This window comes from Anopheles funestus, chromosome 3RL (genome assembly GCF_943734845.2).
Source record: "Anopheles funestus chromosome 3RL, idAnoFuneDA-416_04, whole genome shotgun sequence".
Lineage (NCBI taxonomy): Eukaryota > Metazoa > Arthropoda > Insecta > Diptera > Culicidae > Anopheles > Anopheles funestus.
In genome coordinates this window covers 45,872,114-45,884,440 of record NC_064599.1, presented here as the reverse complement: position 1 = coordinate 45,884,440, position 12,327 = coordinate 45,872,114, and the positions used below count along the sequence as shown (strand labels likewise).

The window sequence follows — 12,327 nt, the reverse complement described above, 5'->3', positions numbered from 1 at the left end:
GAAACTAACCTAACCTAAAGCAGACGGGTCGACCCAACGCAAAATAGCGGTCGCGACTTTTATGCTGGACCTTTGCGTTTCCCCCTACCCCTGCAGAGCCCCGAGCCCTGGAGCGTTTTGGTTCGTTTTTTTTCTTCTTTATTATATTTATGTCTCGTAGCGTTGCATGCGCCAATTTCTTTTGGTTTTTCCTCTAACTTGGAATATCGAATTTTTTCACCGGGTCAGCCACGTTAAAGGTGTATTTTCCGTCGTTATTGAAAACAAGAGAATAGAAATGTAATGGCCAAATATCTTTAACAGAATTGAAACTATTTTCAGGATGAAATGTGTTACATGCAAATGAGCAATGCATCAGTTTTTATTAACTTAAACGGTAAGCACTGGCACTGCTTTCATTGTACTAGTTTCAAATCGTCTCTCTTCAATTGGATGCTAGTAGTTGCTAGTATGGTGCTGCAGCAGTATGTGGTCCTGCATTGGGCGTGTGCACATGAGCTTTATGATAAGGTGAGCGAGAGCACATACATGTTTGCTACGTGAGACGTTCGTGTAAGGTACATCCCCTTTTGGAGAAACAAAGATATAGCTCATTCAAGCCATCCTAAACAGCTGCAGGAAAAGCAACAAACATTTCACAACATGTTTTATAAGAAAAATTCTCAACACATTAATGTAACCGTATACTTTAAAAATACAGTAATAATGCCAAAAATACAGTAAAAATACAGTAAAATGTGTATTGATATGATATTTCGTGTCCGTTTTGTCCACCAGGATCGAACTAATCTAAAGAATGGATAAATTAGAAACCTTTGTTGTGCCATATTTGTTTGAAAAATCTGTGTCACAAATGAGCAGGCTTGGTACCAACTGGTTGGCATAAAAAAGGCAACTCCACGATTAAGAAGAGCTGCTCACGATAAGTACGCTTTACCTTTAATATGACCCTTTCGTACATACACACCACCAACGGTAGTACCTAATCAGAATTAGAAACATGTCGCTTTCACTCATTTCTACTCTTTAACCTATTCGTACCGTCTTTTTCTCTAATTCTTAATATGGTATGGGTGTATATGTAAAATAATTATGCGCATGTGCATACTCTGTAGCGTATGCAAGCGGAAGAAGGAGATTAGGAAAATAGAGAAAAGAGAAGAGTTATCGTCGTACTGCCAAGTCGGCTCTGTTTTCTCCTAGTATTGCATGCCAACAACTGTTGGTTACTTGCTTTCCAAACGAAACGAGACCAAAGTTCGACTGCCGCCACCAACCGAGTGCACATTTTGACCGACCGAAACAGATTAATTCCCCCTTTGCTTTGTAGCATAAGCATAACCCTGATGCGAGTGGTACTCGTCAAATCGTTCGGTTCACCTTATGTTGAGCGTCCGCTGATGAGCGTGATGAGTGCTGGTGAGTTGCCTTTCCAGTGAGGTGAGCTGCGTTTGTTTCGTGGCTTTGAGCGACCCGAAGCAGGCTGACCAAACAGACACATGGATGGCACGATGGCTGCGTACTGTGTATTTCTTTTTATCAAAAATTCCAAATTTTTTGGGACAATTTTAAGAAATGCACATGCTAAAAATAAATGTTAAAAAATTGATCTTTCAATTAGTTTCTATAGTTTTGCAGACCGTTGAAATGTAACGATCTGTTCTTAGACATTTCGATTGTTTGGCGATATTTAAACCAGATTACAACACCAAAGCTAAAAATTAATGTAGTACTTATGATATGGTTGCAAAGTTATGGTAGTAAAACATCTAAAATTACGTATTGTACCATGATCCTACTTAGCCGTTTGTTTAGTTTAAGACATATTTCACTGTTGCAGACATTCACATTTAGAAGCAAATCCATTCCCAAAAAGGAAGGAAATCTATAAAAAAGCAATTATGGATTGGAACATAGTTTATCGAAATATTCTTTGTAAACCGGAAAAAACTACGTTTCGAATATATTACAGAGTGCAGCCAGTAAAGCTATCGTGCCATCTACAGTTATCCCATATTTCTGTTTGATCAGCCCGCTTCGGGTCGCTCAAAGCCACGAAACAAACGCAACTCACCTCACTGGAAAGCCAACTCACCAGCACTCATCACGCTCATCAGCGGGCGCTCAACATAAGGTGAACCGAACGGTTCGACGAGTGCCACTCGCATCAGGGTTATGCTTATGCTACAAAGCAAAGGGGGAATTAATCTGTTTCGGTCGGTCAAAATGTGCACTCGGTTGGCGGCGGCAGTCGAAATTCGGTCTCATTTCGTTTGAAAAGCAAGTGCCACAGTTGTACGGATACGACACAAAGCGCTAACACAGGTTTGGCACAAGTGTAAATTTTAACAAATTGCAACAACGGCATACTCATTGACGGCAATATTCACGCTTGGTTCACTAATAGTGCAGGTGGTGTGTGAAAAAATCGTAATACAAAGAGTAAAAAAATAAATAAATAAAGCAACATCAGCAACACGATCCGGTAGTGTAGAACTTGATCAATGATACGTAGTGTGGTGTTTTGGTTTTGTGAAATGAGTAAAGAAATCTTCGACTAAAACAGCAACGTGTATAACATATAGTACGCAAGAGATCGAAACAATCCGATCATTCTTGAACGGATTTCTTCTCTTGGTGTGAAGAAATGTGTACACACCTGAACACATTATCCTGCGAGGAACAATGACCTTCTTACGATCTCCGTACAACATATTACTGCATTCGTCGTCATCGTACCTGTTTCGTGTGAGTGAGTGTACTGCTGCATAATGTGAACTAGATCGCTGGCCCATTATTTATGGCATTTGCACTGTTGTCGTCGATCATGATGGAATAAGATGAAAATGGAGCGGCAGTGTTAAGCTACCATTGCTTTAGTTTACCTTTTTGGCAGGTGCAATAAAAATAACCATCGGCAAAAGGTGTATAATGAAAACAACCAAAACAAGAAACAAAGGAAATTGATTGTAAAATAATGCAGAAACGAATCCTAACAGTGATTTGCCGTACATCGTAACGGTTTGGTTTGGTTTTCAAAGCTATTGCAGTGGCATTTTCTGAAGCATCCTTTTGCAACCAGTAACAAAAAAGTGCAACGAAAATGAGACAAGTGGTACATGGTAGCATCAGTCAGTGTTTTCCTTTCAGTGTCTGGTTGTGTTTGTTATGCAAATGAAAATGAAAAAAAACCTTTTTCATCACATCGTCAAAATGTTTATTGGTCCCTTTCTGTTGCAGTAAATTGGGCAGTGAAGAGTTTCAAGAACGCCGTGTTAATCGATCATGAAGGTGAAGATACTGCAGCTGGCAACGGAAACGCAACAAACCCTTCCTCGAGCAGCATTGAAAGAAATGCTGTCCTGGAAACACTAACATGGAACGCTGATCCGGTTTGTCACACAAATACATGATTGAATTACAAACCGAGAAGATGGGAGGAACATAGTAGTTATGTGAAACAGCACCAACATAATGAGTTAAGTGCATACGTTCGTTCTTCGGTTCTAAATGCATCGTCAAAATTGAACTTTCGGAGCTAATACAGTTTAGTTTCCATTAGAGAACTTTTGTTCCTTTCTGTTTTGTGCAATTTCGTAAAAAATGTGATAGAGAAAAGAAAAAGATAACAACAAAACATCGTCCGGTTAGAAACAAAACTATCGATGCAAAATTTCGACCGTTATTAAGCCGTTCAGTTCGTCGATTTGTGTATTCTTATGCAAAAGTGTGCAATGCAGTGAATGTCGTGAATGTTTCCAAAAGTATCCCACGGTGTGCAAATAGATTAGCAAAGAAAGGGTGTAGATTGAGCAAAAATTATACCTTGCCCGTGTATGTGTGCGTTACTTGTGCAATGTGATAGTGACTTGTGCGACTGAGGCAGTAATTTGCGTTATTTGTGGTTTGCAAAATTTATCCTTCGACAAAGTAAAATTAAAAACATTCATAGTCAACACATAACATTAGTTTGGTTTGGAAACGCAAAACTTGTCCGGCTAATAGAATAGTTAAATTAAATAAAACCAAATCGGTTTAGAACGTGAAAAAGCGCATTAAAAGTAAATAACTGTAGACATATAAATTATCAAACTAAAACAAAAGCGTTTAATCCACTGGCTAGCGATATTGATTGGATGAAAACCAAATTATATTATGATTCCATTTCGATAAAAACGTCTGGAGATTTATAACTGTAACATGCAACAAACACATAAGGATGAAACGGAAAGGTACGTTTGTGAAACAATCGAATTTGCAAATTGTGTATAACTTTGACCTGTATTCGGATTTGATTCGTTTATCAGTGGCAAAAAGAAAACAAAAAGAAACCTTTTTTTGTCATTTCTCTAAACGAATGTTTCGGTTTCTAATACTCACACAAATACTGCTTAAAGATAATGTTAAAGTGATAGATTTTTAATTACGTGGTTCTTAAATTTCTTTCAGTTTATTTCGTAACACACCGCACGTCTTATGTTTAAGGTGTCATGTAGTTCGTAAGGTGTGTTTTCCATTCGTAGAAGAATTTTTCCGAATGGAGGCATGCTATGGCATAAATTATGATAATTAATGCGCTAACACCATGCTCAGATCTCACAGGAACACTAATCGGTCGATAGCTCTAATTCTTTCTAGCGCAAATCAAACATTCGAGAAGAGGCAGCTTTCCGTGTGTGTGTGCAGGAAAATGCTTGTATATTTCTAAGTCAACGATACTGAAGCATTATGTTTAGGTTAGTGCTGCAAGGGAAAACATTTAGCATCCGAGATCCTTACGCTAGGTGGTTGGATGCTTTTAGGTGACACAACAAACGGCTTTCTTGGCGAATGTGTGTCTGTAGGGTTAGCGTTTGTAAAGTGTGCTGATGTCGAAGAATAAACTCTTCGTAGTAACATTCTTTACAACCATTAATAAATCAAATCTTTTGCAGCACCTGACTTGATACTTCGGGTTTCACGAGCAATTGGTTCAGTGGAAGGTTCGGTTCCAACATACCAGTGACCGATATCAACTTTCTTACATTTCCCTACCGTCATGTGACGTTTGTACAATTTAAGCAAATGTGTGGTAAAATTAACTCGCAACTGTAACCTTAGGTTACCCTTTGCTCGTAAAAAACGGGATCAGTTACAAGTATAATAACGCAACGCAAGGATTTGTTTGGTTTTGGTCAAGCAACCGTACGTTCAAAGGGCAAACGACCCAGGTCACCCTATTTTATTCTTCACGAATATTGCGTGTTGGTGTGAATCAACGTCGATAATTATATGTGTGTAACTTCGTTCGGAAGTGCGAGTAACCGGAAGGAAAATACCCGTAAAGACAGAAATCAGAGCAATTGTTTAATTAAGTTTCATCCCCATGCTACCGAACGGACACGTGATACCCTTCCATGCAAAATAAGATTTACATATGAGAAATGTAGCGTTGTACAATTGTTACTATTTTATGCATACGGGGCGGCCCGGTGGTGCATGTGAAAAACGGCGCCCGTCCACACGGCAGGGACCGGGTTCAAATCCCATCCGGACCGTCTCCCCGTAGCATGGACTGACTATCCTGCTACGTGGTAAAATAAGTCTTGATACGGCCAGGCCGTTCTAACCGAGCAAAAAAAAAAAAAAAAAAAAACTATTTTATGCATACAAACATGATAGTTACAGTTTTGATTTATGTATAACAACTATTATCTGGTATAGTAAGTTAAGAAGATGCATTAACTTATAACCCTCTTAGAAAATATTCAATAAGTGTTAGCGAACAATTTTTAAAAATTTTGCTCATAACATTTTATGGTTTTTGTAAAACGGCACAAACTTTAATTTATCTGTTTATAATTTTTTTGTTACATTTGAGAAATGTAGCTTAACCTATGTACACGTTTATGATTTAGAAAAATGGTTCTTTATTTATTTACTATTTATTGTTTTAGTAAGTCAAATTCCTGCGAAACTTTTCACGTTGACATTAAAACACGAATTGATTTTTTTTATTTATTTCACTTAGGACGGCCGTCTGACTAAAACACAAATTGAAAACTTAGGAACAATTAGAATATTAAAGCGATATTTTGGATTTAGCGAAAATAGCTTGAGCTTGTTTCCAAGACGGACTGCAGTGTGAAACGCAACTTGAAGCAAGCATCCAATTAATCAAATATATTGCTGCTCATTTCACAACCTCCCACCGAACCACAATGGCTTTCCCGTGGAATGACGCACTAGTCCTTGGTGTGGCAGTAAAATTTTTGACACAAATTAGCACGAAAACACCCTCTATTCTCAACCGTTACGTGCATTAGTAGCCACGATAGAGAGCCCGTGCCGTGTGTGATTGTGTGAGACGGTGTGAACAACGATTTGCCCCTGCCTCGCTGTACACGTGATATGTTCTGTTGAGCGATGTGCAGAAATGCAGAAACTATGCTGTAGTTTGCTTTAAGTCCTACACCGCTCTTTGGAGCCCGGCTTTACCATCTGTACACGGCAAACGCGACGCTGCTCGGGGACAATTTCGAGCGAAAGCATTTCATTTTATTTTCCTGCTACACGTTCTGCAATCCCAGTCCCGCGTAAGTGTGTGCAGGTCAGGCAGGTTTCGTTGGTTTGTGCTTGGCTTTTCTGCACCTGTGACGACAACGTTAACTTGGCAGTGTGCAATAATGTGCCTCCCTTCAATGAAAGGGCCACAACTACCAGTGAACAACCTGTGGAGGCAACCCTCGAGTCTTTCAGATCTAGTCCACCGAGAAATCCTCGCTCTCGTGTTCAAGTCTCCCTTCCCACCAGAACCTGGGGATGGCTGGTTTCTTTCAGGCAACCTTTACTCGACGTAACATATTCCTTATGATGTGTTAATACGTGTCACCCCTCGTTATGGTATGCTCGGCTCATGCAAATGTGCGGAAGCTGTACTTAACTCGAGACACGGTACAAGGCAAACCAGCATGCTGCTTTAGGAATAGACGCGTCCTGTTCTTACCTCAATTTCGTGGTATTGTACACTCTCGTCTAACGCTACCCATTTCTGGTGAGAGGAGTTGAATTCTTTGCTGCAGTTGCTGATGATTGCAGCCAAAACACTGTGGGCCAGGATAACAGAGACACACTGGACAATTTTACCGATTTTTCATTTAGTATTATTTACCGATGGCTGCATTTAGAAATCGTGACTAATGAAATTATCGTACATTGATAAAAAAATCACATCATGTGTTGCTTGAATGTTGCACTAAAACACGCCTTTTTCTAGTGTTTTTTTTTTATTTTCATCTTTTTCGTTTTTTTTTTCGTCAAAATTTCGACCACTATTACACAACGGCAGTTCATGGTTAATGGGTTGAGTGTTTTTCTTTGTAGTGATAGGTCTTAACAGAACAAACTCTCACGTCATTTCGTCGATTAGAATGTCGTATCCGTCACATCACCTACGCGTAGGTGGCACACACACAAAAGAGCTGGCAGTATTTTTACACGAATCATATGGTCTGGTTGGTAAGGTTGGACGAAAACGAAACCTCAGCGCAACAAAATTACATTAATTGCTTCACGTGTTTTTTTATGTATTTCATTTTTACGTAATTAAATGTGGTACAAACATCTGGGTAGTATTTATGATAACATTTAACACTACAAACACAACTCATACTGATGGATGTAGAAAATTTCATGTTTTACAAAACGTTTTTGATTTGTAAATGAACTACTGTTTTTTTACAACAAATTTATTTCAACATTCAACAATCGTAATACTATGTATTATCTTACACAAACAAAACATAATTTTGTTCTGCTTTAACGGTAAAAAATGGTTTGGTATGAAGCACTTATGAAATTTTTTTTATGGTTTTTAATTTTATTTCGAAAACAACAGTTTTGAACTCACGCTCTTAAACATTTGTTTACTGCATTTATCTCGAAATTTAAAACAAAATATCGTCCTTCTTACGCGTCCTTATGTTCACATAATCTTTCATGATTGAATCATCACAACTAAATAATAACAAACTAAATAATAAAAATTGCAACGAATTATGAATGCTACAAAACATTACTAAACAGCAGAGACTACCAAGTATGAACAGAAGATAAAATTCCTTAAAGTATGATGCACTTATCATAATTAAATATTTGGAATATTTATTTTGTTCCTGAAGAACAGTCGATTTCTAAACTTATTTTTACCGAACGGCCGAAGTAAGTCCTTGCTATGGGAGGATGGAATTTGATGCCTGGCTCTTCCGTGTGGAACCGGCGCACGGTTTATCACATACAGCATCGGGTCGCCCCATATTTTTATGTTATTTACACGTACAACGTTGTAAGTGAGACTCTAAGTATTGAAGTTCATTACAACAAAATGCATTACAAAATTCTGTTAAAAAAGTTCATGTATGCTAATGTAAAGAATGCTTTTAAGTCTCGTTTGGAATCTTAGAAATATCTAATTATTAAATGTGAAAAATCAAAACGAAGGACAAATAAATAGTCAAATAATACTAAAGAACTACAAACATTCATTACAAGTAGAAGACCCTTTCAACTCTCGAAAACTGAAACAACTCTCTTAAACTAAATGAACAATCATAAAGCAGCAAAAAATATTCACAAGTGGAAATGACATGTAGAAAGCAATTCAATGTAAAACAAATATCCATTGGCGCATATTATGAGATCTGCTTTGCCCATGCAAGGAAACCCCCTGTACAGATTTCTTACTGCCCAATGGTTTTGACAATTTTTGTCAAGTAAAACGGCCGTCAAATGCATGCTGCAACATAACAAAAGCCACCATTTCTACAAAAAAAACCTTAAATGTTTGCCAGCTAGACTTTACGTTCAAATTCTGTTTCTGTTTTTGAGCATCATTATTCGTCTCACAATCATATTATATGATATCCTTTTCTTTTTTCGGTTTTTTTCACAGAATGTACAATAGATACTACCTACTGCAGTGAGAAGGATCATGCCCTGGTATGAAAGGAGAACTTCTGATGCTTACAACGAGATCAGAGAAACAGTGATAACATAGGGGTGAGACAGCTGTTCATCCGTGCATCCGTAAGGAACGACGCAAGGAACCAAAAATCTTGCAACCGTTTTGAAAACTAGACAAACAGTCCGAAATAGTCTGCATTGCAACTGCCGTACAATGAAACTTCTGTTGCTGTAAGATATTGCTGCAAAAACGTACTCAAAGAGCATCCTTCACGACCAATCGGGCGATACTGACATTGGAAGAGAAAACGATCGAATCAACACTTTTACAAGCGACGACTCACACGATATTTTTACTGCTTAGTTGAAATTTGCAGCAAGCGCATAAATTACAGGGCCAATACTTGTATGCAGAATCAGATAGAAGAGTGGTACAAACAAGCGAATATCTCGCATACAGCTAAACTATGAAGGAATCATTCGAAATCATGCCTGATCAAGAACACTACAGCCTTCGGTGGAACAATCACCAAAATCATATACTACGTGCATTTGACACGTTACTGCAGACCAAGACGCTCGTCGACGTGACGCTGGTGTGTGCCGAAACTAGCATCCGAGCGCATAAGGTAGTTTTATCCGCCTGTTCGCCCTTCTTTCAGCGTGTATTCTCTGAAACGCCCTGCAAACATCCCGTGATCGTGCTGAAGGACTTCCGCGGATGGGTCGTACAGGCGATTGTGGATTTTATGTACCGTGGTGAAATCAGTGTTCCTCAGGAACGGCTTTCGGTACTAATACAAGCGGGTGAATCGTTGCAGGTGCGAGGGTTAGTAGACCATCCGGTTGCAGCAAATACCCCAACGCCGGCCCAATCGCCGGAAGATTTTAGCCTGTTGGATAGCTCACTTATATCACCTACGTCACCCTCGCTACCCTCGCCAAACTTTCAAACCAACCACCAATCGGGACAGCTCCGGCATCACAGCGCGACGGCGACCAGTCTTATATCGTCCAACACGCAGAAACTGTTGCTACCACCGCAAGTGTTTGCCGATCCGGCGATCAGTCTGCCCAGTGCTAACGTTGATCCGTGCACCTCCCCAATGCCTCGCCGCAAACAGGCACGCCCGCGAAGACGCTCGGGTGACTGTGCACCGCAGGACCTGAGCAGCAAACCCTCGACACCTGTTCCACAGACACTGGAAGACGACGACACCGAACGGGACCTGCTCGATGACCGTCCGGACGAAGAGGATGAGCTAGAGGAATTGGAAGAAGATGATGAGGATGATGACGATGATCTGAAGCGCATCTTGCACCGAAGCCAATCGGTCGATGAAAAACTGGCGGCACTGGTAGCGAAAGAAGATTTACGGACACAATCTTCCGGCAGCTTGACAACAACACCGACGACAACAACGATGACAACGGCGCCGACGTCGTCGTCGAACAATGATGAAAGGCGATCGCGCTCGTTACACAAATTAAGCCCTCGCAAAACGTCTTCTTCGAAGGGTAGCGTGGGACTGCTGGCAGGAGACGATCTCCACACTGAGACAGCGCCTGCATCGTCCGAATCGCCTCCAGTTTCTGATGGACCGGAAAATCTGTGCATGAAAAAATCTTCCTCCACCAGCTCCGAGCTGATGAGAAACATTTCTATCGGAGTTAGTGAGCAGCGCAACCGAATATCGTCGATCGAAGCGTCGGACAACAATACTGGTAGCACCGAACCTAATGATCGGACAGCTAGTCGAGACGGTGTGGCACGCTTGCCTGATGTTAGCAAGGACTCCTCGCCGCTTTCCGATACTGTTGGCGGACATATGAGCAGCAGGGGGCTTCTCTCGCTGAAGGATATTCGGCACCTGAACCGTGCGGCGTTAAATCGCTCTCTTGGTTCAATCTCACCACCACCCTCTTTCTCGTCGCTAAACAACAATCTGCACCCGGCTCTAAGCCTTATGCATCATCACCATCACCATCACCATCATCACGGAGACTCGAAGCGTGTGAAGCTCGAAGATCGTGAGGATGAGCGTTCGCTACTACACGACGATATGATGGAACCGCCACACTTTTTGGACCACATGGATCTGGCTCTCAGTACACATCAACATCCGCTAGCACATCATCTGGCCCACCAGCATCATCTACGCAATGCTTCCCCCCATCTGCGACCCCCAACGGCCGACGGTGGCGGTACGGACAATAATGGCAGTAACAGCAGCAGCAGCAACAAACAGAATAATAGCGGTAACTCCAGCAATAATAATAACGGTAGCGCCGGCGCTAACAATCACAACAGTATCCTGAACCAGCATCACCACACCAACCCGAATAACAAGCACCATCATCAGCTTGGTGGGAGTGGCGGAGGTGGTGTAGGTAGGCCAGGAACACCCAAGCATTCATCTGGCATCGGAAACAGCAACAACAACAATAACGGTGGCAGCAATAGTACCAGCAGCAACAACAGTCTACACCATGGTCATCATCCGCACCATCATCCACACAATGGTCCGAAAGGATCTGCTGGAGGGCCGAAAGACTTTCTACACAGTCCCACCCTAAACTTTCCACCCTTCTTCAATCACTCGGAAGGACCACCGAGGCCGACCCACTCGCCACTTCCCTTCCCACACATGCCGTCGGTTTCATCCCTAACGCTCACGCCGCCCCACAGTAAGTACTACGTGTGCATACATACATACATATTGCAACCAATTAAATATATTAATGTATGACAAATAGCGACACATATACGGTTGAACAAGACACATTTTATGACTTTTTAGATTTGGAATTTCGGTGCAGAAGCTGACGAATTGTTAATATGGAAAAACATGAGGCACTTTTCACATTGCCACAAACAAAGCTAGCCAGATAGCCTGGCAGAGTGGTGATTGTACTGTTTTCTGTTGAATGTTTTTCTCTTTTTATCGTGCTGTAAATTGCCCGCCCATTGCGCCAAATGTAACAGCATGCCGTTGGAAAGTGGCAAATCGATTCAAAGATATGGACACCTCTCTTCTCACGAGATGTTTCAACGTCCCAAACGTTATCCATACAATGTATTGCTTGTCCAAAAAATCGCCACAATGTTGATGAGGCTTAATAATCCATGAAGAAGTAAGACTTACGTGCATTTAACCTTTGTACTGCTGTTACCTATAAACCTATCTCCACCGCGGCTACCAAGAGACCATTTCTACCCCACACTCACACGTACTGGTCTCGAAGGAAAATGTCTCAAGCATTGGAACGTTCTGCCCATCCCAGAACCGCCCCCCACCTCCTCCCATATCCCCTTTCCATCGCTTTCCTTTTGGGTCCATCAGCCCCCAGATAGGCTGGCAATAAAAATAAAAATTAAGATATTTC

At 41.1% G+C, this 12,327-nt stretch overlaps 1 protein-coding gene across 2 annotated transcripts in view; it reads left to right on the top strand.

The window, feature by feature from the left end:
- Positions 1-1,666: 1,666 nt before the first annotated feature.
- The window catches only part of LOC125771626 (protein jim lovell), a 34,023-nt gene continuing 23,362 nt past the window's right edge, over positions 1,667-12,327 (top strand). Inside the window, exons 1-3 of one of the 2 annotated variants that reach the window (XM_049442423.1) lie at positions 1,668-2,325; positions 3,241-4,232; positions 8,930-11,628. In XM_049442423.1, coding sequence (XP_049298380.1) covers positions 9,408-11,628 — 2,221 coding nt within the window. In that variant the 5' untranslated portion in view covers positions 1,668-2,325; positions 3,241-4,232; positions 8,930-9,407. Of the gene's footprint in view, positions 4,233-8,929; positions 11,629-12,327 lie in introns of both variants that reach the window. The other variant, XM_049442424.1, reaches the window with a different exon arrangement.